General features: G+C 44.0%; 1 protein-coding gene across 12 annotated transcripts; it reads left to right on the top strand.

Annotated features, from left to right (window-relative positions):
* The first annotated feature begins 105 nt into the window (after positions 1-105).
* Pkc53e (Protein C kinase 53E) lies at positions 106-27,809 on the top strand. 12 transcript variants are annotated; one of them, XM_076388001.1, is made up of 14 exons: positions 106-236; positions 1,316-1,527; positions 13,663-13,694; positions 14,335-14,417; positions 17,104-17,215; positions 24,523-24,651; positions 25,634-25,787; positions 25,886-26,126; positions 26,237-26,368; positions 26,433-26,698; positions 26,771-26,972; positions 27,147-27,335; positions 27,405-27,545; positions 27,610-27,809. In XM_076388001.1, exons 2-14 carry the CDS (start codon positions 1,331-1,333, stop codon positions 27,760-27,762), a joined length of 2,031 nt encoding a protein of 676 aa, XP_076244116.1. In that variant the 5' UTR covers positions 106-236; positions 1,316-1,330; the 3' UTR covers positions 27,763-27,809. The 12 variants fall into 12 exon arrangements, with proteins under 12 accessions (XP_076244116.1, XP_076244122.1, XP_076244120.1 ...); XM_076388007.1 differs by lacking the exons at positions 106-236; positions 17,104-17,215 and adding an exon at positions 21,298-21,406 and having other exon boundaries at positions 1,188-1,527; positions 25,886-26,114; XM_076388005.1 differs by lacking the exons at positions 106-236; positions 17,104-17,215 and adding an exon at positions 21,298-21,406 and having other exon boundaries at positions 1,188-1,527; positions 26,240-26,368.
* Positions 27,810-27,866: the final 57 nt, after the last annotated feature.

Raw genomic sequence — 27,866 nt, 5'->3', positions numbered from 1 at the left:
TAATTCAAAGATAGACTGCAAGCTACTTATGAAATTGTCAGTAGTATATTAATGCTCAAGAATTTTAGTAGAAATGGTCCCAGTAATGATCAAGATACGAAGAATACCGAATAGTAAAAAACAGCGAGGGCTCTGCGTTTGGAGGGATTTGAAAAAACAGTGGCGATAAAGTGGTCGAAAGGAAAGGAAGAGAAGGAGAAGTCCAAGAGAAAGGGGAGGAAGAGTTGACATCAGGGGTAGGTATTCGCTGCATATGCCTCACTCTCCCCTCCCCGGATAATTTGAACTATCCCTCGGGGTTTCGATGAGGTCGCGTTTGTTCGCGGTTCTCGCGGTCCTCGGATGTCGATATTCGAGTGCGCGGCGCAGGCTGAGCAGTGGCAGTGCCGAGCCACTGCGCCGAGAATCTAAAATTATCGGCCGCCTGAAGAGAGAGAAAGGTGGAACGATAAAGAAGGAAACCCTAGGCCAGCGAAAGGAAAGAGAAAGGGAGCAAGGGAGGGAGCTGCATATTACGAGAAAAGGGAAAAAGGGGTGGGAAGAAAGGAAGAGACAAGAGAGTCCACAAATCCAAGAAAGAGGGGAAAAGCCAGGCACGAAAAAAAGGGAGCAGAATCTCGAGAAAACGTAACTCGAACCACTTTCCCCCTTATTCCCCTCTGCTGCCCAACACTAAGTACCGAGGAAAAGGGTAGCAGAGAAGGGATGGTCGAGCGATCGAGAAACGAGATACGAACAGAGAAAGAGGAAAAAAGGAGTAGGGGGAGGAAAAGCGGGGCTCGCAGGTGGGGGTCGCGAGCGTGCGCGAGTAGGTAAGAAGAGGTGGAAAAAAGGGGGAAGGTGGAGGTGGTGTAAGAGGCTGTCGAGGGGAGGGGCAAAGGTAGCGAACCGTGGCGGTGGCGGCCTCGGGCAGAGTCGCGATCGTCGTGCTCGTCTTCGGTAGCCGTCACGAGCAGAACGTTACCTGCTGCTCGTCGCGCGACACCTCCGACCAGCCTTTCGATCCCCAGCTGCCGCGTGCACCAGCCAGTCAGCCTTTGCTCCCCTTCGTTTCCTCCCTCGCCTCCCCAGTGTCGGCGAGTCTTCTCCCCTCCTTCCCACCCTCTGGATCCTCTGCGTCACGGAAGATCGGCCGTCGCCGTCGATCCGCTCGGTCGGCTCGCTCTGCTGCCAGACGAGCCGAGGCAGGGACGAGCTGTGCGCGCGCGTGACAGTCGCGAGAAGGCCGCGGGGAAGAGTGACGCGGAAGTGTCCGAGCGGCGAACAGGCCCGCAGAGGTACATACTCCGTTCAGAGCACCGTTTGCGTTTCGTAGAAACACGAGCTCGCGATGGCGGACGACCAGGATGCCAACAACGCGGAGGACTCCCTCGGGCCCGCGGACGCGAACACTGCGTTCGCGAAGAAGATCCGCGGCCGAAAGGGGGCCCTCAAGAAGAAGAATGTTTACGTCGTCAAGAACCACAATTTCATGCCACGGTTCTTCAAGCAGCCGACCTTCTGCAGCCACTGCAAGGACTTCATATGGTGAGTCGGTCTTTCAGTAACAAGCTTTCGAGTGTTTAGGCGTTTAGGCCTCGAATGGCGCGGACCTCGTCAATTGGCCCGCACCGATGACAGTCTTCTTTTCTTCGGCTCGTGTGTCCTGTGTGCGGTGTCTGTCTGTGGTGTCTGTCTGTGATGTCTGTCTCTGATGCATGTCTGTAGGGGAATCAATTGTACGATTGTTTTTGAATACTTTTAGTAGCGAGTGTACAATGAGAGTTGCATACTGGGGAAAATAGGGAAGGAGGAATGTATTATGTACTGGTAGAGGAGAATGGGGAATATGTCATATATCGATAGAAACATATGTTGAATGTGAGATTTGTATTTTATATATGACGTTAAAAAATTGAGGCTTCTAAACTGCGAGGAGTTTAGAGAGATCGTTTAGGTGTTCTTTTCCCTGCAGTGCTGGTTATTTTTGTAGAATGTAGAAAAATGTCGACTACTATATTTTCTGATCGAAGATACTTGATCGCTTATTATTGTTTGATTTTTAAAAAATCTAACGTCACCTTTTCTCTATGTTTCTGTTTATTAACACGAGTAACTGTTATCTGTGCTCTGAAGCGTATTTGTATCTACATTCTATTAGATTCTCGATGATCATTTAATATTCAGTACTCCTCGCCTGAGCCATTTTGGTGTTTGCAGATCGCTCCATATTCACTGACGCAGGTCAGTCATTCCATTTCTCCGTATAAGCAGCTGAAATCATTCATTTTTCCAAACACGCTGATTTCCCGCGGATCTACCTCTGTACTCTTTCGTTTTTCCTCCTCGATCGATTGTTCTGCTTGTTTCACCTCGAGGGGCATCGAGCCGGGTCAAACCCAGGCTCACGACCCATCTCTGAACGTGCCAAATTTTCCTGTTTCGTCACTTCCTGACTCGTTTCGACCATTTCTCAGTCATCCAGGCCTTTTGGAGTGTTCCTGGAAACATGTCGTTTCAGAGTTCGCAGTTACTCGATCTCTCTTTATCTCTCCGCGCGGAGATACGTAAATCCAGCGGCTAGCGGCCGACAGAGTGGCCAGAGCAATGGTTAAACGGTCTGTCCTTGAGGATGCTCACGCTTCATCCGAATTAGAAACGAGAGGTCAATCAGGGAACACGATATTTCACGAGGTTTCCATTTTTCATGCTTCACTGGGGTGTCCTAGAAAACTGGACCAAACGTGGACATACTTGATTTCGTGAGTGCAATGATTAACATGACAGGTGATCAAGTTCCTCGTGTTTGCATTTATACTTCGAGTCATCGGGATTGTAGAGCATGGTTCAAGCTGCTTCTGGTGGCACAGTTAATCCTTGAGCTATATCTGCACTGAAGCAACAACGAGGAAGATACTGTCACCTCTTGTTGCTGTGTGTTCTTAAGTGTTTCCAAGAAATACGAACATAGAGAAATAGTTTGTTCACACTGAAGTAACATAATTTGAAGAGTATTTGGATCTTGTAAGAGAAACACGAAGATACTTGGAGAAATAACAATTCAGCTAGACAACAAGTGGCAACTTTTTCAAGATACGTGGAACAGCAAGAGAAAGTTCCTTCTTGTTGCCTCAGTGGAGATGTAGTTTTATCCCAAGATGCCACTCAGAGCTGAACTAAAGAGTTCGAAAAGTTCCAAGAGTCTGAGACCAGGAATTAGATTTGAAAATTTAGAAGTTCAAGACGGGAGAAGTGAAGCTCGAGAAACGAAAAGTTTGTAGGCATCCTAAAATAGAATCTATTCGAAAGTCGAAATTTGGAAACAGAAAAATTTGAAAATTTAAAGTCAGTTCTGTGTTGAAGTACAGAAGGCTCTTCTATGATCTATGCTTCAAGAAGATCTAAGATCTTCCTGTTTCAAGGTATCTCGAAGATTAGAAAGTCTGAAGAGACTTCTAAATAGAAAAATTTGTAAATTTGAGGAGAGTCTCTTTGAAACATAAGAGATCCTCCTAAGACCAGAGGTCCAAAACCTAAGGATGCCTAAGGTCCTCCACTGGTCCCACTCGACTATGCCACGGGTCAACAGAAGCCCCTGGAGTATCGTGAAGCTCCAAGGAAGGCAACGACTAACCCATAGCACGGTCACTATAACATTTACGTTTTGTTGAAACGCAGAGGCTGCTGGCGTTGACGCACAATAGCGCGCGACCCACTAACCAAACTAACTTGTTTCGCTGACATCGATTTTACCGCTGAGAACGGACGCAACAGACGTTTCCGATGTCCGACGATTCCGTTCTCGCGAGAGACTGCAACGAAAACCCGCGAAACCCTCGATCCTCCTTTTATACCCTCGGCTCGCTCCAGTTTCATTTGGATAACGAGATCGCCTGGTAATTGGGTTAAATTGTGACAAATGCGGTTAACCGTGATCCTATTCGGTTCTATCCGATCCGATCCAATCCGATCCGACTCGAACCAGAGCAACAGAAGCGACGAACGCACGCCTCGACCCTCGGCTCGCCTTTTTCCTCCCGTTCCAGCGAAACTCTGGATCAGACTCTGCGTTATTCATAGAGAAAGTTTAGACAGGCTAACGAGCAGAGCAAACGAGCATCGATCGACGTAGCATAGGTGAGCACCGAGAGTCTTCTCTCCTTAGAAAAGCTTCGTTTTCCGTGTTCGGTTACCTAACAGGACGAAATCACGTTTCGGAGGATTGGTTGCGACTGCTGCGCGAGCTCGTACGGCTTCTATTCGCGACTCACGTGTCCCGATCGACGAGCGTGACGTATTTAAAACCGTAAGTTGCTATCGCGTTATGTGGTTTCGCGTGACGAAATTTCTTTTATCAGCTTTTGGACGCCGACTACTCGTGTTCTGCGGCCGTAACCACGCGATCGAATCGTTCCCCCTGTACTTCCAGAATAATCTTTCCCCTTTGTAGAGACATTACACGGGTTTTTCAAACAGGCTGGTCTGTTAGCTGCGTCCCACGTGGAACGTATCCACGAAAACTAGCAGTTTTATCGTTCCACTTTGCTGGCGATATAATGGAATTAAATTCCATTAGTCTGGGGTAACGTTACGAGGACTGGGAACGAGGAGCGATTCACTTGCTCGAGCAACGATGTATGAAATTGCGTTCAGTTCGAGGGGAATCGCTTCAGAGGAAAAACGTATCTTCGAAACAGCGCTCACGCAACAGTCTTAAACAGAGGAAAAAGAAGACAGGGAGTGGAATCCTGTTTGCTTGGCTTCTCTACTCCCATCGATCTGTCGATCTAGAACTGATTACACGGAAGTCTTCACTTGACGTGGGTCGACTCTGACAGAGGCCAGTCAATGTTGTCGAGTTTAGCCAGGCGGAAACGAACGTTGTCAAGTTTCCTTTTAATCCACGAATTACTGTCCCTCGAGCTTCTTCACGCTGGTAACATTCGTCGAGTTTAGGAACCGGGCCACCCAGTTTCTAGTCGCCGAAAAATTACGCGATCCACGTGATCGTTAAAATAAAAGGGTTCAGTTTCAGATGAGAATCCTTGGAAAATTGAAACGTGGAAGGTTGAGCGTGGTCGCGAACACCTGCTAGGAAACGAGGATTAAAGTTGCTGGATTATAACTGTCCCGTCGGCGATGAGGCCGTCCCATGGGATCTTTCCGGTGGCTTGGAAATTCATTTACACGGGTGAGATGTTAGGGAAGGCGTCTAGAGGAAATCGAACGATCTTGATTCGGTGAAACGTTCGTTTCGAGTCTAGACGACGTCGGTTTCAATCCCCTCACGCAAACGCGCGTATTCCATGAATGCAAATCTCTCTGAGTTATTCCTGTTCATTGGAGAACCTGTTTCCCCTTATCAGAAGCAGAGGAAATAGAATCGATCGGTTTCGATATGGTTGGGCTTGTGAAAACCCATGGTGCAAGGGACGATAAATTGGAAAGGACGAGGGAAGCAGATAAACGTACTTTGTCAGAGCCTTCAAACGACGAACCAATTATTTTTGGATCGGTGAAAATATTTTTGGGCTGTCGATCGAAGACCTCCACATGGTAGAACGCTGTACGATCTGTCGAGGGAATAGTTTGTATAAAATATGGGAAGCTTCAGTTATTGTAGTGGCAATCTTCTTCAATTCCTACTGCAGTAGAACTCTGTTTATATGAAGTTATTTATGGATAAGTGGGTTCAGATGACCAGGTCGTTCATGTAACAGAAATCCAGTTGATTCGTTCCACTAGTTATGATATTTCGGTCAATTAATTGGAGTTGACATCCTTGTAAGTGGATTCGACTAAATATTTACTCGTAAATAATGATGTTGAAAATGGCAAAGTTTGGTTGAATGAGCAGACTTCCTACAATTTTTTTGAGGAATGGCGCCTGAAGGAGCATAAAGTATCCACCTTCCCCTTTAATTTACAAAAAAGATCAAGTCGCTACGATTTCTTTTCGCAAAGTTACAGCACTTCAAAGTTACCCTTGCATTTTTACATAGCGCCAATGCCGACGGTAGATGGCAAAAATGCAAGGGCTACTTTAAAGTGCTGTAACTTTGCGAAAAAAAATCGCAGCAACTTGATCTTTTTTGTAAATTGAAGGAGAAGGTTCGTGCTATATGCTCCTATGAGTGTCATTACCGAAAAAAATTGTAGCAAGTCTGTGCATCTCGTCAAAGTTGGCAATTTTCTATATGACTAACTACAAAGTTTGACGAGATGCATGGACCTACTAGAATTTTTTTCAAGAATAACACTTGCAGTGGCATAAAGTTCGAACCTTCCTCTGTAATTTAAAAAAAAGATCAAGTCGCTGCGATTTTTTTTCGCAAAGTTACAGCACTTTAAAGAAACCCTTGCATTTTTGTCATTTATTAGCACTACCCGATGGGGTGGAAAAATGCAAGGGTTTCTTTGAACTACTGTAACTTTGCGAAAAAAAATCGCAGTGACTTGATTTTTTTTTTAAATTAAAGGGGAAGGTTCGTACTTTATGCCACTGCAAGTGTCATTCTCGAAAAAAATTTTGGCAAGTCTGTGTATCCTGTCAAATTTCGCATTTTTCAGTATGACAAGCATGGTCTCAGTTTTAAGGGTTCACGATGGTAGGGCTGCACTAAACTCAAAATCGGGATACAGTTTCTTGAAGTAGAGATTTTAGGCTTCAGTTTTAAAGAAAAATCATGAGCTTGGGATTATTTTTCGCTGAGTTATCGTCAGTCAAAGTTAGCCAATTTTTATCCAAAAGTCTTCCATGCCATAATTTTTTTCGTCAGTATAATTGCCCCATATTTCACATCATCCAAAATTGCAATCACTGCAGCAGGGGTTGCCAAGTTTTTCGTACAGGAAGAGGAGACCTGGAGTGAACTTGTTTTGCAAGGATTCTGGCGTCAGCTCCAGATCGCAATCGATTTACGTTAGAGTTACAGAACCGACATTTCGAGAAGATAGACGCCGTATTTTCTCCATGTCCCTTCATCCCCGCCAGGGATAATTGAATATCAGGACGCAGATTCCACTGATCCCAGTCATTCCTCAGAAATTCAGGAGAATCCAGTCGTGTCATTGACCGCGCCTGCGTCGAGCGCTCGTTTCGCCAAAATCCATTCGATCTCGATTGTCAGAGCTGTCACAGCGGTTTCATTTTCGACAGAATCGTTGCTTTATAATTATCCGTCTGTGTGGTCGTTTCGGGGCGAGTTGTGTCGCGACGCAATCTAAAAAAGCACCTCCCACGAAAGCGAACGTGCTCTGGCTGAAGGCCAACGCGAACTGCCTGTTGAATTCTCCACCGAATGCCACCGACCACTTTCGATCCCCCGTTTATTGTTCTCGCGACGCAAAGCCAGCGAAACGATCGGCTTCGAAACGTCTTCGGGGACGCAGAACAAGTGCTCGATGTATTGTATCCCTCTCGCTGTTTGTTGTTGACCCACCGTGTCTCAATTGCGGGATTCTGTTTGGGATGCCTGCACGAACAGAAACAGGAACCCTGTGTTCAGACGCGTGTTCGCTATTTCACAGCTTCTATTTAGCTAACATTTTGCACGGTTGCTTAGAAAACGACACAAGCCAAGAAACGCAATTTTCGAGGATGGTGTAACTTTGAAGTAGCCTTATATCGAGTAGGTGAATTCTGATGAATATACTGTTTTGAACTCTGTCATTTTCCAAGCAAAGCGTGCAGAGTATATAAATACAAAATTAACGAAGGGGATAGGGGTCCCTTTGATTGACAAGGGTGTAGAGTGATTTGTTTGAAAGCAGTACTTTGAAGTATTTGAGGCATTAAGGACACGAGTTACATTTTAACAAAAATTTGTAATAGAATACTGCTTTTCTACATAGAAACGTTCTTCAAGATTATTGCAAAAGCCCTGACAAAACTTGTCAAACAACACTGAGAATCGACTAAGTAGGTACAAAATGCATAATGTATGCGCATAAATCCATACAAAACATCAAGAGTAAAATAGTCATCACGGAATTCAAAGAACAAAACTGGTTTTCTCTCAGATACTCTTATTTAAAATACAGGTGTCTATGAAGTCTATCTCCACCTCTCCCTTCTCTGTCAATAGATAATACTCCACGTACAAATGTTTACACGCCCGTAAACATTCCCCATTTATGTGTCTCTGTTTCCGTGCATCCTGTCAGGCCAGCGAGGCCTCAGCTGACAGCTTCGAAACAGCTCGCGTCGCGTAATTAGCGAGAAGAAAGACACGTTCAATAATTGTGGGAGTTTTTGGCGACTGGCCAAGCATCAACCGCCTGTTGGTCCCGAAACCTTCGAACGATTCCGCGTTGCATCAACCAGCCGCCCACGCATCCTCGACGCGACCCTACTATTTTTCGCTCGCCATTCGCAAACAGCCTGGCCCACCTACGAGAGAAGGCAAAAAGATAGCCTCGACTCGGTACTAACAGACGAGTGGCTTCTGTCACGCTCGTGGACGAGGCCCCTGGACCTCTGGATGGCGAGCTGACCCGCTCCAGATCCAAAGGTTCGCGCGGACGACTCGCGGTCTTTTCGTTGGCACGCGGGAATTTTCGAGGCTGTCGAGCCAAGGGTTCCTCCTGGAACTGGGTCAGCGGAAGGGAACGAATCGAAGCTCGATACCTTGCCGCTCCACGTGCTGTTGCAAAACAGTCGCCACTCTGAAAAGCAGGGTGCGTTAGGAGGTTGGAGGAAGCTTATTGACCAGCGGTTGGTGGAGGAGAATGTAAAACTGCGTTTGTGAGGCTGGGTAGATCATTCAGTGTGTTCAGATTCGAGTGTCTAATTATTCTTTTGGGAAGATAACCCATTGAGGTCCAGAGGCATTAATAGAAAATTGATTAGTAGTTACGTTATTAAAAAAGAAAACGTGTGTATACTCGTTGTAAATTCAGCTGTTCTCAATTTTCAAAAGTGAAAAGGAAACTGAAAAGAAAAACGGGACTCAATAATGTAAATTCGCTGGGAAAAATAAATTGAATAAAATATATTTGAGCAATTTTGGGCATCTGTAGGGAGGGATCTATCGAGTGACAAATCAATAAAAAGCGAGAGGACCCAATTAGTCTGGGACAAAGCGTTTCGCTGTACTCGATTGTCTATAGAAGTGCTCTGCGATGAAAAGTCCAGAAGCGTGGGTGACGCGTAGCGTGCAGGAGACGTGGGAAACCTGACGAGGTTTCAGCGCTGGTCGCACGAAAATATGATTTGGCGATATTGGATTTCTTTAAAAAGTACTTTTAACCTGACGTTAGCCGATAACTCGATTCTTGACGGATTGGTCGCCTGTCTGTCGCGAAAGTGGCATGTCGACGAGGTCAGTGGAATAACATCAGGTCGACTTTGCATCACATTGCAGAAATTCGCTCGCGCCTAATAGCGACATTAGAAGGTAGAAATGCAAGGGCCACTTTAAAGTGCTCTAACTTAGGGGAAAAAAATCACAGCGACTTGATCTTTTTTTTAAATTGAAGAGGAAGGTTCCAGCTTTATGCCATTGCAAGTGTCATTCTCGAAAAAAATTCTAGCAAGTCTGTGCATCTCGTCGAAGTTTGCAATTCTCTATATGACAAACTGCAAAGTTTGACAGAATGCACAGACTTGCTAGAATTTTTCTCGGAAATAACTCTTACAGGAGCATATAGTTCGAACCTTCCCCTTTAATCTAAAAAAAAGATCAACTCGCTGCGAGTTTTTTTCGCAAAGTTACAGCAGATCAAAGAAACCCTCGTATTTTTACAGCACATCGGGTAATGTCAGAAGATGAGAAAATGCAAGGGTGCCTTTAAAGTGCTGTAACTTTGCGAAAAAAAATCGCAACAACTTGATCTTTTTTTTAAATCGAAGGGGAGGGATCAAACTTTATGCTTCTGCAAGTGTCATACCCGAAAAAAATTGTAGCAGGTCTGTGCATCTCGTCAAACTTGGCAATTTTCTATATAACAAACTGCAAAGTTTGACGCGATGCATAAACTTGATAGAATTTTTTTCGAGAATGACACTTACAGGAGCATATAGTTCGAACCTTTCCCTTTAATTTAAAAAAAAGATCGAGTGGCTGCGATTTTTTTTCGCAAAGTTCCAGCACTTTAAAGGAACCCTTGCATTTTATCATCTCTCAACGTTAGCCGATATGCTGTAAAAATGCATTGACAAGTTTGAAGTGCTATAACTTAGCTATAAAAAATCGCAGCGATCTGATCTTTTGGTTGACTGTCTGTCGCGAAAGTGGCGTATCCACGAGGTTAGTGGAATAACATCGGGTCGACTTTGCATCGCTATGCAGAAAATTCCCTCGCTTTGAATGCAGGCATTTTCCACGGGATGTTTCGCGAATCCGCTCTCGAGCGATGCAGCCACTTTTTCCTTCGTTTCCGGGCTACCGTCGATCGATCGCGTCGCCGGGGTCACAGCGGAAAATTGTATTCGAAGCATGGCGAATTTCCATTGCGCTTCACCTCCTCCTCTTTTGCCTCTGCTTTCGCCGCTCTCCACTCTTTCGGCTGACACAGTAGCCACGTATCGGGTTTCGCTTTGAATTGAGCTAATTTCGCCATAAAAATCGGTGCTGACCGAGAAGAATTCTTTGTTCGAGCTTCAGCCGCCGCTCTGAATGATAGAGTTTAATCTGGATCTCAAGCTGCGTCGTGCAGAGATTTTTCAAAACAGATTTTCTATCTATAATTACAGTGGGACGATTAAGGGAAGAAGGTTGGCTAATTCGACTTTGACTTTCTAAAGGGGGCTCGTGGAAAACACGCGCATGACGCCTTGAAAATAGAAACTATCGACTGGGTATCCCAGTTGCTCTTGAAGCACGTTGGAGCAGCCGAAGCATACGGTGGCTGGGAGGGATTACGAGCAGTTGCCTCGGGAATTCAATCTTTTGTGGATGTCTGCTCAGTAATAAGGTTCTTTTGGATCTTGATACTCCTTAACTGATCTGTTTTATACAACAAAGTTAAGAAATATTTCTTTGGGTAGACAGATTTATTATTTATTAGATTTATTTAAAAATTTGAATTTTTGAATTTTGGAAAATTTGAATATTTGGATACTTGGATACTTGGATACTTGGATATTTGAATATTTGGATATTTGGATATTTGGATATTTGGATATTTGGATATTTGAATATTTGAATATTTGAATATTTGAATATTTGAATATTTGAATATTTGAATATTTGAATATTTGAATATTTGAATATTTGAATATTTGAATATTTGAATATCTGAATATCTGAATATCTGAATATCTGAATATTTGAATATTTGAATATTTGAATATTTGAATATTTGAATATTTGAATATTTGAATATTTGAATATTTGAATATTTGAATATTTGAATATTGAACTGTTTGAATATTTAAATATTTGAAAATTCGAAAGTAAGCAGCGTTTCATGCTTCGCTTGTCCATGTTCTATCATCGCGAGCGATCAAAGGGCAAAGTTTCGCTGAGTAGGATCAATCGCCTTTCGTTTCCGATGAATCGTTGATGGACTTCCAGCAAACAATTATGACCTGACTTCTCGCTTCGAGGTAGCTTGCCTGTGGGGGTGTCCACTTTCGAGAAAGTTCCCTTGTTGGCAATGCGAAGCTCATCCACGTCAGCGTGGAACTACGCGCGTCTCGACTTAAGCTTCCAAGCAATGTAGGCTAATAGCGGATTTGCTCCGTCTTCCTCCCTTCCTGGTCTTCCTTCCCTTATCCTCTTCTTCTTGTACTCCACTCGCCCTTACCCTCTCCCTATGGCAATTTGTTGCGTGCCTCTGCTCATCGTCCCCTTTCTGCTCTAAACCTCGCGTTTTGTCAGCCTTTTTCCCCTTCAAAATAGGTACTGAGGGTGAGTGAAGTCACCTGGCTCCATTGCAACCTCTCTCTTCTTGCCCTAGTCTCTCTTCTTCTGTAATGTCTACTCGTAAAGAGGTTCGAGAATTAGAAAGGGACTATAATTAGGCAGAGATGTCAGTGAAGGTATAGACATGAGTATCCCAAAAGAATGCTTTCTATTTTTATTCTACAATTTCATCTCAGTATTAACTACGATCTCAAAGTATTGGTCGCATCGATACTGACCGCGGCACAGCCGAAACGATCGAACGAGAGCGGTGGATAGGCAGATTGCCTTGAAATATTGATCTGCTCGTTGAAGCTGATTTAATCGACGGCCCAACTCAGAAGCATCGCTCAGTAGAGGCCGTAAACAAAGGTCGACGTTGAAAATGTGCTTTGGCTTAGACTACTGCAAGCAGCTAATACTTCTGTATTCCTAACATTCTTCTTCACCAAGTGCTTCCAAAGTCCTCTTCTGTATTTTATTTTCTATGACTCGGTTGACCCACTCGTGTCCAGGTCAGAGAGCAATCGAACTTGGAGAAAAAGTTAGTGCTTGTTATTTATTAAAATAAAGTTCCTCGTAAACGAGTCACTTCGCTGGGGCAAAGTTCCCAGTCACCATGCTGAGTTCCTGGGAGCAGGCAACTGGACTGCGAATTTTTATGCAAATTTCTAGTTTCATGGACACAGCCAGGAAAGTGGAGTCCAATTACAGATTCCTTTCGTCCTAAAAATATGTATTACATAAAGAGCCAGTGCGCGCGAGCGATATTTTGACACAAAATTTCGTTGCGATCATTCTTCTCTCTTCTCCCAATTATAAACAATGAAGACAGATATACGATCGCAGCGAGATCCTGCATTAAAATATCGCTTGTATGCATCGGGCCAAAGTGTACGCAACTTCTAATATTCTATACATTTTTGCACACTCTATGGATTCTATTTTCTCTGTACTCTTTGCAAATTGAAATTTTGCATAAATGCAGAGAAATCTGTAGTCAACTTCTAGTACGTTTAGAACGTTAGTCAGTGTATCGTGGAACTTTGTGTCTGATTGTTAAAGGGTTTGCCAAAGACTGAAGCGGCATTTCCTCCAGAAGGTGTCCTACTTTTCGAACAGATCTAATTTCCTCGACACCTGCGAAAATTACGTTCGAATAGCAGACTCTCGGTCCAGAGATCACTTGTCTCAGCTTTCCTTGAAATTATCGAAAGAGGGAACTGCATTGTGATCGCGTCAGCCGCTCCGAAGGCCTTGTCGCGACTCTTTCACGCTGATATAAAAACGTGTTGCGCCTGTGTCGCGCGGCGTTCTACGCGTACGCGCTATAAAAATATAGGAAGGGTCGTCTCTACGATGCTGCTGGCACTCGTCTACGACAGCGAAGTTGGGTAACCTTGCCGAGTGTCGCGTTACATGCTCGCCGCACTTAATTTAACTCGCGCATTTAACCAGCTGCGCTGGAAACGCCTCTGACTGCCTCTGTAGTCAGATGGCAACACCTGATACATCATCTTTTTTTCAAATCGAGACAAGGACTGATCCGTGTACACCTAGGTGAGATCTACGAGTTTGCAAAAAATGGTACTTGTATATTAAGTAGCTTAAGAAAAAAGCAAGGTGACAATTCATGACTTCTGGGTGTGTTTTAATAGACAGTAAACCTAATGGTTTCAATTTAAACTTGAGAAGAATTAGAAACTTGCGAGATATCAGGTTTTGTCATCTGACTACAGATCTCATGATTTAGGTACTTGAGAATCGAGTTCCTGAATCCAATTACCTGTCGAACGAACTTGAACACTGATTGGGTGGCAATCTTCTGTTTCAGGGGGTTCGGGAAGCAGGGATACCAATGTCAAGGTAAGGCGGAATCGATGAGAAAGATGGAGCATTGCACAGTGTTCCGGAAGGGCTGCCTGCTTGCGAAAAAATCAGAATTACCTATTATTGATTAGTCAATTTTTAGAGTTGGTGTATTCCTTAAACTTGGAGGATTCTTATTGTGACCACTCATATTACGTCTGTGGTTGCAAGGCAAAACGACCTATATCATATATTTAGATCAGTGCTTTCCAGTTATTAATTGCTGTGAAAACATCTAAAATACACGTGAGATGTCTCATTCAGGACCTATTCTACTGATTTTAGTATGTCTGACTTGGGACTTAATCTACTGGCCTTTCTGTGCCAGATTCCTCGCGGCTTATTCTACTAATTTTCCTGTGTCTAACTCGAGGCTTATTCTACTGATTTTACTGTCCCTGTCTCAGAGCTTTTTCTACTGACTTTTCTGTGTCTGTCTTGGGACCTATTCTACTAGCTTTGCTATATCTCTACCTGGAAAACAGAAATATATGACTCAGATTATTGTGCCTTGCAACTACAGATCCATTCTCAACCTAAAATATCACTTTTCGTGGTCAGACAGTCTTTCGGAACCGCCTGTGCATCGTCGAGCTTCCAAAGCAACCTGGACGACCGAGTTCTGCTTGTGTTTCAGTCTGTAGCTTCGTGGTGCACAAGCGATGCCACGAATACGTGACTTTCACGTGCCCTGGAGCTGACAAAGGAGCCGACTCGGACGTGAGTATCGACCATACGCATCGATCGTTCCACACGATTCTTTTGATTTATCATTCTTCTATCTCGACGCAGTTTTCTCGCGCCTTTCTCACGTTCGCTCCAAGCCGAGGACGTTCTATGAGCGATGCACGTTTCGCAGGAAAGAGGGAGAGAAAGATCGGGACGTAAAGCTTGCGTGGCCCTTTCCTCGCGCAAAAGGCGTCAGAGCAGAGGCGACGGGACGAGGTGTTAGCATCGGCGGTGCACCGACGTCGAGGTTGATCGAAGCGCGCGAACGCTGTCGAGCCTGTCGCGGTCGTTGATTAGATTACGTTAGCTCGCCTGCTGCGAGACGGACTCCGAGTATGCTTCTTCGCCAGCGTGCTCGACTAAATGCGCGCTAATTAGCGAGGAACGCGAGCACGGAATGCGTCGAGCGATCAGAGGAGCAGCATCGACGACCGACTGCGTTGGAACCTCGTTAACGCGTTGCTGACGAGGGACGTGAATCGACGTCTTTCGTTTTTGTGGCGTTGGTATAGATGTTTGACAGCGGGCTGTCAGCAGTGTGGTAGGCTGAGGTACCCAGTGATTGAGTGGGAGGAGATGCAAGTGGGGATGAAAGAAAATTTAAAAAGTGTGCTAAGGAAATGAAATAGGTACACTAATTAGAAAAAATGGTGAGCATTTGTCTACTAGCTTTTCTGTGGTAGACTCCTCCAAGCTCATTCTACTGATTTTACTGTGTCTGACTCAAGGCTTATTCTACTGATTTTACTGTGTCTGGCTTACACTCTTTCAAGATCAAGATCCTCTTTCCTGGATCTTTTATATCAATCATACATAAAATATTTGTTGTCTTATCATAATTGAAAGAGATGCTTAAGTGCACCAGTCTGGTGGTCTAATTTCCAAACTAGATCCTTAATTTTAAACTAAACACGCGGAAAATATTCATAACTGAGTCAAAGTCGATTACTGGGTACTTCACGCTGCCACACTTAGCGCGTCAGGTTAGCGATAGAAAAGTCAAACGTCGATAATAAAAAACATTTCGCTAATGTGTCCAAGTGCGTGAATCGATCAGGGAGAATCACAATGAATCAGACATCGAGGTCGTCTCTGTCGACCGCGAGGTATTTTTACGACACGATCAATTCCAGGAATTCTACTTTCTCTTGTTTTGAGAATTGGCCCAATCGACCGATGCGCGATGTTCGTTCAAACGTGCAGTAATATTCAGCTTGCGATAATTGGAGCAAATTGTGGGGCACTGATGTGTCGTGAAGGGGGAATGGATTGGTTCCAGTGGTAGTCAGAGGAAGGAAAGGGTAACGAGCTAACGAGTCGTTAAAGCCATGAGATGAGTAGGTAACCAGATAAAGGGCAAGAAGGTCCTCGGCTGGAGCGAACGGAGAAAGGACACCCGGGGCTAAGAGCTATATATTTTTCCACGTTTTCTCGCACCGCGCACGATTGGCCTAAGCGTTTTCTGCGCTTCGTTTAACCACGCTTGTAACACGGAACAATTATGCGGACGAATACAAGAAGATTCGTTGCAACGCCCGTATCGTTCCAGCGGCAGCGACGTTCGCTACTCGAGTAAATTATTCAGACTCTCCTCGAGTCGTATCAGACTCCTTGGACGCGCGGGGTCTCGAGGAGTGGCGAACGTCGCTCCGTCTACCGCGGAAGGAAGTGGTTTTTAGTTACTTTTGGAAATTTCGACTAAAACGATCAATGTCCTAGCGTCTTCCTTGGCCCTGGTGCTGATTTCCTCGTGCTTCTGTGCTTCGAAGATGACTCTTTCTCTACACCTCAACCTCCCACCCTCCGATCGCTCGTCAATTTCCCTGAGCAGCGATGACAACTCAGTCGCTTCGAGTCGCTTCGAATCTGTACATATGACGAAGAATTGGAATAACTTCGAACATGCTTCCAAGCTTAGGACTCCTGAAAGTCTTGACAAGTCTTGAATCTCGGGTTTTGTTACATCTTGAATCTTCAAAGTCTTCGTGGATTTCAAGCTCTCGAGGGATTCGATAACTCTCGAGAGCTGAGTAATAATTCAATATCTCCGTATTTTTAAGATAAAGTATTAAAGTCAGAAAAATTCCAGCTGTCATACAAGACTTTCAAGGATCTCTAGCTTCGAATCTTGCGCTTCGAAGTGTTTCATACCTTCCTAGTCTTGAGAAACTTCGAATCGCTTCGTAGCTGAGTGACGGGGGTCATCGCTGTCCTCGAGAGTCAGCGTCGACAGCCGCGAAAACAAACGACGAGGATCGACGCGTTTGGGTGTCGGTTATCGAGACGCGTTCAATTACCCTTAACAAGGTGGTCTGGGGAATAATCGAGTTGTCGCTTCTGGACTCTAAAAGCTGTTTGTACCGTCGACGATTTAATGGACGCGACGTAGTTCGTTTGGTCATAGGATCGCGAGACTCGCTGACACGGTCCACCAGCCCTGTTCTTTCCTGTTGTTGGACCATTCGTCGCTGTCCTGGGGAGGGTAGAAGTCGGTTGCCTATGATGTCGAAAGTTCTTAAGCTCGTTTGGCGAGGGACTGGTCTTGGGTATCAGGGAAATTGGCCGACGTCGATCCCATCCCTGGTCCACGTGAAATCCCCTTGTCACTGTCCCCGCGCCATAACTCCCCTCCGAGAGTCTGCGTGTGTGTGCACGGTGTAATGGTGTAATAACGCAGGACACGCGGACGAAGCACCAATTCAAGCAACACACGTACAACAGCCCGACCTTCTGCGATCATTGCGGTAGTCTTCTGTATGGTGTCATCCACCAGGGCATGAAGTGCCAAGGTATCATAATTAAAACCAACGAAAATGAAAGAAAAAAACGAGAACACGCAACCAGTCACACGCACACAGACACACGAAAAGAAAATGGACACAGACACTGTCGCACATATGTATAATTGATCGTACTTATCTTTTTTCTCCTTTCTTTGGCCCACCGTTTGTTCGTGGTGTTGCTTTGTCTTCGTCTTTCTTCCCTCTAATCTAACTTCGTTCTCTTCTAATCTTGTTCTACTATTCTTCTTCTACTACCACTATCGCCACTTCTGTCTGTCTTCCCACCCCGCCACTGTAAATACTCTTTCGCGAATCGACGCTTGGCCGTCTCTTGGCTATCGGGGTGCGTGTGCAGTGATCTGGCTAGCGAAGCATTTTGCAAGTACGGTCGAGGAGAGGGTTATTCGAGGAAGCTTCGCAATGTTCGCCCTAACTTCCATCGTACTTTCGAGTATTGAAGGGAGAGCAAAAAACGAGTAGCCTTTTTTACTCGCAATGAGGACTTTATTACTCTCTCCACACGCACGGGGACGCATCATTCATTGCAAAGGACATTGTTCTATCTGGCTGATCTGTGAGTCGAGAGGTAGCGATTCTTGTGCACTCTAGGGTCATCTGGGAATTTGTAAGATAGGCGATCACAATTTCGTCATGATAAGGTTTTCAATCATTTATAGTTTCTAAATAAATACATATTTAGTTCCCCAGATTTCCCCTGATATCACCAGGTTTCTCTAGACACCACTATATTTCCCCAGATATCACTAGATATCACCATATTTCCCCAGACTCTCCAGATTTTCCATTTTCCCAAATCTTCCATTTCTTCAGGCTTCCCATTTTTCCCCATGAATCCACAACTGGTCCATACATTTCTCATGGCTCGGGTATTTCAAGCCACTGGCGAATGTATGGTCACCTATCTTACTTCAATAGAGATGAAAGGAATCGCGAGATACGGGATTACATGACAGTGGAATTTGTCACTTTTCCAAAGGGGATTCCCTCATCGAAAAATGTTGCTCCGCAGATACAGAAATCGCTGCACAACTCTCAGACCATGAATCACTCAGCGAATCGAGCATCGTCCTCTTTCCACGAGCTTGCACCGTGCACGTCCTATGGCGGGAGGCTTTTTCGTCCTGATCCCTTTTCCGGTCCTCGTATCCGCTCTGTTCAGAGCAAAGCTCGCTACTTCTTTCTCTCTGTATATGTGTACACATTGTGTCTCGAGACGTGTGTATCGACATTACGCATTAACACGCATACATACACATATACACGGACATACACACACACACACACAGATTTATTTCTATGTGCGCACAGAAACGTGTACCTATTTACTTTTCCGGGAGAAAGGGAAGGGAGGGAGAGAAAGACAGGGCGGAGTGGTGAATAGCGAAAAGGGGAAAGGAAAAACGGGACGTGGGACCATGGGAGAACATGGAATATAGTTGGCCTTCTGTTTCTCTCTCGCTTCCTCTTTCTCTCCGTTTCCCTCTGTTGTGATCGTAGTGACGAATCTAGCGATGGGAACGACGCAATTCAATTCTCTATATCTCTCTGTGTCACCTTCGAACGATCCCATCGTTCGACAGCCGATGCACCCATCGCTAGATGCATCTTCTTTCTTTTTTTTGAACCACACTCTCACCGTTCTCCGTTTTTTTCTTTATCTCGACTTGTTGATGTGTTTCGCGTGAGACGTTTTCTTCCTTACTCACACGTTTACAGACCTCTTTTCCTCGTTTGTTATCTTCTTCTACATCGTGTGTGCACCAAGTCTGCCTTGTCCGTTGGCGTGTTCGCGGTATAGTCGTGCACAAGGTGCTTGTTTCAAGCTTGGCTTCTGGATGACGAGGCTTGAGCCTATTCGTTACGTTACTTACGTTTCTACGCGACACATAATCTAGTTTTCCCTTGTAGCTGTTCCTCGATATGGGAGCGCATAGTCGAGCGTCCAGGAACCTTGCCACGAGACCATCACATGTTGGTCGAACGCATGGGGACCCTTGACACTGGTAGAATTAGCTGCGCGATTAGTGAGTTCTTTACATGGTATCTGTCGTTGGAAATATGTTAGTTAGCCAAAATAAAGAAGCTGTAGGAAAATAGAGGAAACTGTAGGTGCTCGTGGGGGGTTGATTTTAGGAAAGAAGTCAGTAGAAGAAAGCATGATGTGATTAAACAGCGGAAATGATAAAATATCTTGGAATGATAGACTTCTTCGACTTTTCAAGACTATAGTTTTTCCTCGTCGTTTTGAGATCTTTCTTCAAATCTTTCGTTCACCCTATATAGTAGGATCTCGATTAACTGAGTCATAATTATCCATGAATCATAGAGACTCCCCTAATAATATTCTGCGAAAGATAAAAAGAATTGATCATTAACAGGGTGTTGAATGGCTCAACCGAGGTCCTACTGTAATTACTTCCGCGGTACTCGGTTTCTCTGTCCATCGAGGATACGTATAGTGCCTCACCGAAATATAGCAAGATAGCTACTGAAGCGAGACCCACTCAAATGATGTGTTATGCAATCCCCTTGAAGCAGGAGCCTCTAAATGTGTCTGCAACTTGGTGTGGTGCTGTACTCGTTTCAAGAAAATACGTAAGTGCAGCACTATACAGGGTGTTTTATAGCAGGTGTCTGAAATTTTAAAGGGTGATCTTGCATGAAACGATAGGACGAAAATAAAGAATGACAAAATTAGTTTCGCTGTGTCTGACATAGGTCTTATTTCACTGACTTTGGTGTGTCTGATTTGGAACTTATTGATCCATCTGTGTCTGGCTCAGGTTTATTCTACTGAGTCTTCTGTGTTCACTCTGACTACTACAAGTTAGCAGTAGAATAAGACTCCAGTCAGACTCACTTCATACGAATTTTAAACATTTTTTAAATGACTAATAACTCTGAAACAACGCTTCAAATACAATTTCATCATCCTTCATTTTTATCCTATTTTGGTATGCAGAATCGCCCCTAAGAATTTCTGACACCTGTTGTCGACCACTTCCCTTACACTACCGAGGGTGTAATCAGTAAATTCATGGTTCCTCCTGATAAGAAGACGACGAGGGACAGCCTTCACGCTAAGTAAATTCCGTTCAAGTCGTCCAACACGTGCGATCGCGATTATTCAATGAAACAAGTGGCCCGTACTCGAACAGTTCTCCGAGAGGGAAAGGCGAACGACTCAGGCTCGTAATATCGTCGATTTTTCTTCGTTTCTCCCCCGACACCTTTCGTTCTCAGCAGGCGAACGAGTCCAAGGCACGGAGACAAATTACTCGGAGAGGGTTCGTTACTTTGTAGGAAAGTTGGAGCTGTTACGGCAAGATGGAACACCTACAGCGATGCCGCGAGTGCCGAGACGGGGAAGAGAAAGAGCGAAGAGCACGGGTCGGAAAAAGAGTGCCGTGGAAATTAATTAAACGCTCGAGTCTGCGAGACGGAAGAAAAGCCTGGAAAATTGAGGCGAAAGGCCCAGTTTTCTTCCTTTCTCTTCCTCTTCTTTTCTTTCTTGAGGGCTATACTCTTCTGGCCTTTTCGGTCCACGTAGACAATGCTCAATCGAATTTCGAGAGTGATTACTCTGAGCGTGTTCCAGGATCCATGAAACCAGAGACCAAAAGTAACTATCTTGAACATTTTTTGGAACAGAGTCATTGAGACAGGATCGATCCTCATTGAAATAGAAACCAGAGTAAACATTATGAAGGATTAGAAAGAAGACTACTTTAACTAAATTCTAGTCACCCTTTTTTACTATCACTGTATTTAGAGTAGCAGAATAATTACTTAGTACTGTAATAAAGGAGACTATTTTAACAAAATTCTAATCATTCGTAATGATTATTCACATGCTTGTAAGGCTTGTGGTTTCTGGATGGAACCATTTTAAAATTGTAAAAGTTTTCTTCTGCAAAGGCTAGTCGTTTGTCGTGTCTCTGTCGTCTCCTCGAGCTTTACAGAGAAAAAGTGGGCTTTTAGCTTCGAGTCGCTTAGGTGGGACCTATAGACAGTCTCGATCAGAATGAAGAACTGGGTTCCCTCGGGCCCATCTTTCTTGTTCCCAGCTGAACACCGCACACAAATGGGAGGTTTTCACCTACGTGACGCCGACCTTCTGCGACCACTGCGGCTCGATGCTTCACGGTATCTCGCATCAGGGACTTAAGTGTTCAGGTATTTAAGAAATATTAACGCCAGTGGAGCGAACTCAGCTCGCCATATATCTTCGCTAAACGACTAGACCTCGCGAGCGTTTCGCGCCCCTCTTCGCTTATAGAGGACGCAGCTGGCTCCCTCTTAGCTTTAATCAATTTCCACTGAATTTATCTGGAGAACAATTTCACGGAATGATGGATGTGCGGAGACTGATGATAGAAAATTGGAGAAAATTCAAGACCTCGTAATAAAAACAGCGCTTTTCAATGAGAATGTATTCTGATGATCAGAGAAGAGATTCGGGATAAAATGGAACATAGAAATGCAATATTAATTTCTCTTATGTGTAAACTGATCGACTCCATAAAGCAGAAAATAGAGAAAGTATAAATATTTTAAAATTCAGCTTGAAATAAACGATCAAGGTGAAATGAAATTTTTACAAAACATGGAGTTTATCATCTTGGCTTCTGGATGCTACAATATTTTTCTTCCTCTCTTAAGAAGTAATAAAAATTGTCAAGGGCGGTTTTTCTTACGAGTTCTTCAATTATTCCACTAATAATAACTAACCTTGAAAGCTTATCAATTTATTATCACTCTGAATGCACAAAAACTGCTGAAATTAAAGAACCAGCTGTGTCTCTCCTTCTCGATCCGCGTCTTCAGCTCTCGATCGACAGCCCCTTCGATCTTGCGTTTATATACCCAACATACGTAGGCTCTTCCAGTACATCGATACCGCTTAATTTCGCCAAGTACCCCAGCAAAGTGGAGTTAGAAAAGCTAGAAAGCTCTTGTGCCCAATTTCGTCAAATCGCCTCGGAGGATTAACTCGAAAATGAAATTCCAGCTCTCATCGAGAGGGAATGCCTCGTGTAGTAGCCACTCTCATTTCTATGCTCCCAAGCCCGTGACCTCGAGTCCTTAATAAAGACGCCTCGCAGTAGACTGTAATCGATTCGCTGTTTAATCGCTCGTTAGTGTACCGTGCTTTGAAAAAGAAGCACAGACCTTTCGTAATTCTCTCTCCTCTGTGAACCCGCAGTATTTCGACCCCTGTAATCGTTCCTCTCGCGTAAAGGTTCCACGACGGAGCTCTTCCACCCCCGTTCACCCTTCGTTCATCGTTCCCTCGAAGCCAGCGATTCTGGAGCGAACGCTTACGACCCAGAAGGCGATTACAATTCGGGAAAGGTTTCGCTGCTCTTTCGGCCGCCTCCACTTTTTTCTTCGTCTTTTCAATTTGTCTGTTTTCTACCCCCTGCTGAGCTTCCCACGTAAAAGCGCAAAGTGCCAGGATACTGTTAGAACAGACTGCAAGGTACGTCCTCTTTCCCCTTGTTTAGCTCGTTTCGAAGGAAGAGGGGAACCTGCGTGTCACAGTTATGGCCCCATAGAAGTCCACGGCTTGGACAAGCTGTGCTTTTATTGGAAACGGTACACATATGGGCTGTTCGGCTACGAGTGGAGGGAAGCTTGAGGAGTGATTCTAGGCTTGAGCAGAAGACGAAGATTGGGGAATAAGAAAATTGCTTTTGTGCCGCAATTTTGTTTCCTAAGGAGCAGTCACGCTTAATCATCACCTCTGATCGACAACTACTGACCAGACTTCAGACATAGAAATGACAGATTTAATACAGTAATTAAATATAAGAAATAACACAGTAGATAATTTGTAAGTAATATTATTATTTCTTAAATATAATTACTGTACTCAACCTATCATTTTTGTGTTTCAAGTTTGGTCTAAGGCTTTCAATTGGTGCTGATAGTTGAGCATAACTGCTCCCTTATCTGATAACGTAAAAATAACTAAAGTAGTAGCTCTGATGACAAAATTATTGCTCTTCATAGCCTGACACCTGTTACACAATTTTCACACTGAAGATTCTGCTACTTAATTAGGGGATTCTAGTGTCAAGCAATTTTTCCCAATTTTTGAATCATAATTAACGAATAAACGCTCGATCAAAATTGCACCATTCTCATTTTAGAGTCCAGAGTCACTCTCTCAAGTTAATGAAATTTTCCCTGTCTGTGGTCGAGTATCCCATATACCAGACATCGTTATTCGCCTATACGCTCCTCGCTCGCTCACCGTCGCTTCGTTACCATCCCCAGCGCACAGTGTTAGAGGATTTTGTGACACAGAATGCCCCCTGCAGCGTTTTTGTACATAGGACACATTCCTACGATGTGGTACCTGTTTAGATAGTGCATATACGTGTTACACGTAGCTGTCGTGTCCTGCATGCTCGTAATTATCGTACCCCTACATCTATATATATTGTATGCACACCGTAGATTTGCCCTGCAGCTGGTAACGGATAATACATCCCCCTGGCCGTCATGCAACTTAATTGCACACTATTTGCAAGTTGTCTCGACCGCGCGATAATTACTCGCGTCGGCTGCAACCACTAGATCTGACTCGATTCTACACGTATGTCGACCATGTTTAACACTCGTGGACCTCTGGAAGGAGCATTGATCGACCATGTTCCATTTTCGGTACTTTCACTTTTTAGAATCGACAAATTTCAGTGTATGCAGATTTTCGCACAGTTGACTTTTCGAGTACTTGGGGGGACACATGGTTTAGAGCTTGAAGAGTCTCATACATGGAGTGTCTCATTTGAGTTTCTTCTAATTTTTGGGCCAACAAATTGGGGGATCTGATGAGCCTTTTATATGGACGATCGATGGTCCCTGGATGATTTGAAATATTCATTAGTTTGAGGTTTAAGCACGAACGAATCCTCCCGAGCATGATTTCAGAAAGATTGGTCGTTGAGTCTCGTGTTACGCTATTGGAGTGCAGCTGCAGTCTCGATCTTGCAAGATAGAACGGTTGAAGGGAAGAGAACAGAGAAGAAGTCTTCCCGTCTTGTTAAGAACGTGTCGTTGACAATAAACGAAGTAGAACTAGAAAAGAGATGCCTGTCAGTTGCAAATCCGATAGCGAAGAGCGAAACGCGTAAAGAACCGTGCCTGTCCTGCACCCCGCTGCTCGAACCAAGACTCTGAAAAGAAAGGTGGCAAAAAATCGTGCCGCCAGTCTATGGTTGCAACGCTACTTGTCAGAGAACCGAAAGCCAATGATGATAATCGATCCTGATCTAATGACGCAGCATGTGACATGAACGTACACAAAAGATGCGAGGAGAGCGTGCCAAACCTCTGTGGATGCGACCACACCGAGAGACGTGGTCGTATAAACTTGAACATCACCTGTTCTGGAAACAAGCTCACCGTGGAAGGTACGTCTTTTCTTGGAGATCACCTATATCGTGTAATCAAATAATGTGTGAGCGTTTGTGTACCTTCAACTTTGATTATTTGTTCTTGGGATTATGTTTCTCGAGATCTGTCGACCAACGAGGAGAGTGAAAGGGATTTTAAATATTCAAATATTCAAACATTCAAATATTCAAATATTCAAATATTCAAATATTCAAATATTCAAATATTCAAATATTCAAATATTCAAATATTCAAATATTCAAATATTCAAATATTCAAATATTCAAATTTTCAAATTTTCAAATATTCAAATATTCAAATTTTCAAATATTTAAATATTCAAATATTCAAATATTCAAATATTCAAATATTCAAATATTGAAATTTTCAAATATTCAAATATTGAAATTTTTAAATTTTTAAATTTTCAAATATTCAAATATTCAAGTATTTAAATATTCGAGTATACCATCTATAAATTCTTATTAGTCCATATACTTAACTTCCAATTCTTGAAACAGAACTGTTTGCCAATGGTTCTAAGGCAATGTTTAGAAAACACAGCAATGATGGCACGTTATTAGCAAAATGTTCTAACAACTGAAACGCCATGAAGAGCTATAGGGCCATGATTATTTATAGATCACGATAATCCGTTCTGCTCTATATAGGCTTCCGACTCGATCGACCGTATGCGAAATGAGTTTATAGTTCGTAAACGGATTCAGTGTTCCCACCGCTTTCCCGCGATGATTGTTATTAAAAATATCTGGAGGTCGATTTATCGACATTACCGTCAAACGTCTCCCAACGACATCAGCGGAGTATTATAACGAAGCTAAGTCTCGGCGAATGCGAGATCTTTATTATTAGATGGTTATTATCAGCCCAATTGCACAGACGTATCTCTCCCTTTCTCTCTCGCTGCTTGGGCTCGTAGAGGGTGACTTGCTTTTGCGTTTAGAACGCGAGGAATTCCGTCTGACCCCGTGATTACAGTGAAGGAGGGTCGGAACCTCATCCCGATGGATCCCAATGGCTTGTCGGACCCTTACGTCAAGCTGAAGTTAATCCCAGATTCGGACAGCGTGAAGAAGAAAACAAAGACAATCAAGTCCTCGTTGAACCCCGAGTGGAACGAGACAATCACTTTGTAAGTGACGATTTATTTTAGGATACTGGATCAGAAAGTCGTTCCGAGGAGGAATGGACCCAATCGATTGGATAACTGATAATTTCTTCTTCTTCCAGCGACCTGAAACCCGAGGACAAGGACAAACGACTTCTGATCGAGGTATGGGACTGGGATCGAACGTCCAGGAACGATTTCATGGGGTCACTGTCCTTTGGAGTCTCAGAGATCATGAAAGCTCCTGCCAGTGGATGGTTCAAGCTGCTCACTCAAGAGGAAGGAGAATACTACAATGTACCTGTGCCAGAAGAGGGCGTAGATCTTGCCGAATTAAAGGCCAAGATGCGAGTACGTTCCTCTGTAAGAATTTTTCCATGATTTTAATATTTCATAGTCCCAAATTTCAAATTTCAGATTTTGAAATTTTAAGTCTCACAGGCATTTTGACAAAACGACATTTTTATTTCTAGAAGACATCAGTCACGAAGAAGTCCACGACCACTCAGGACAAGGAGGTACCGCACAACATGGGCAAGAGCGACCTGATAAGAGCGAGCGACTTCAACTTCCTCATGGTGCTTGGCAAGGGCAGCTTTGGAAAAGTGAGTATTGTCAATTGTGCACATGGTTGTCTACCACTTGCTTCATTTTGGTAATTGATTCCAGGTAATGTTAGCGGAAAGGAAAGGTACCAACGAGCTGTACGCCATCAAGATCCTGAAGAAGGACATCATTATTCAGGACGACGACATAGAGTGTACCATGGTGGAGAAGCGCGTCCTGGCGTTGTCGCAGAAGCCACCTTTCCTCGTACAGCTGCACTCCTGCTTCCAAACTATGGATCGTCTGTATTTCGTAATGGAATACGTCAATGGAGGAGACTTAATGTACCAAATTCAACAGTGTGGCAAGTTCAAGGAACCGGTGGCAGTGTAAGTATTCCCACCTTGCGCAGAATATACTTTATAATTCGCTCTTTATATTAAATGGTACCTCTTTTGTAGATTCTACGCTTCAGAAATAGCGATTGGACTTTTCTTCCTTCATGTACGCGGTATCATTTACCGAGATCTCAAGTTAGATAACGTTCTACTAGACCAAGACGGACATATCAAGATCGCTGACTTTGGCATGTGCAAAGAAGGCATCAGCGGGGATAAAACGACTAAGACGTTTTGCGGGACACCTGATTATATAGCTCCTGAAGTGAGTTTCCCTTGGTTTCCTTGAATTTGTCGATAGTTAGAGTAATTGGCCCAATTATCTGCTTGCTCCAATCACTGGATAATGAATACATTTCTTGAAAATGCAGAAAGAAGTATGTGGGCCTTTTCTAGGCCCAAACCCTATACTTATTTAAATCTTCTCGTATTGTTACAGATTGTATTGTACCAACCATACGGAAAATCAGTCGACTGGTGGGCATATGGAGTACTCTTGTATGAAATGCTAGTAGGCCAGCCTCCCTTCGACGGAGAAGACGAGGACGAGCTGTTCTTTGCCATCACGGACAACAATGTTAGCTACCCGAAAAGTCTATCAAAGGAAGCCAGGGAGATCTGCAAAGCAGTGAGTGACTTTCTAAGTTAGTCTGTTTGATATAAAATTAGAGGATTTGCAATCTGGATTTTCTTCTAGTTCCTCACGAAAAATCCAGCGAAGAGGTTAGGCTGTGGTCTAAGGGGCGAAGAGGACATTCGTAGTCACGCGTTCTTCCGACATATCGACTGGGAGAAGATAGAGAACCGTGAGGTGCAGCCACCGTTCAAGCCAAAGATCGTGAGTATCACTGTGTGTCGATTAAACAGAAGGGTTTTAATGTTTCCACTCTGTTTTCCTTCAGAAACATCGCAAAGACGTGAGCAACTTCGACAAACAGTTCACCTCAGAGAAGACAGACTTAACACCCACGGACAAGCTGTTCATGATGAACTTGGATCAGACGGAGTTCATGGGTTTCTCGTTTCTCAATCCAGAATTCGTGCAGCACGTTTAAATCGATAGTCTTTTTCTCGATAGTTTAAACCTCGTCGTACGTTTTCTCCCTCTCCATCTCCTGGGGTTCATCTTCCTCTTTGCTACTCAGGGCTTTCACCTTCT

This window comes from Calliopsis andreniformis, chromosome 10, assembly GCF_051401765.1.
Source record: "Calliopsis andreniformis isolate RMS-2024a chromosome 10, iyCalAndr_principal, whole genome shotgun sequence".
Classification (NCBI taxonomy): Eukaryota; Metazoa; Arthropoda; class Insecta; order Hymenoptera; family Andrenidae; genus Calliopsis; species Calliopsis andreniformis.
The sequence above is the reverse complement of the archived record's forward strand: the minus strand, read 5'-3'. Positions and strand labels throughout refer to the sequence as shown.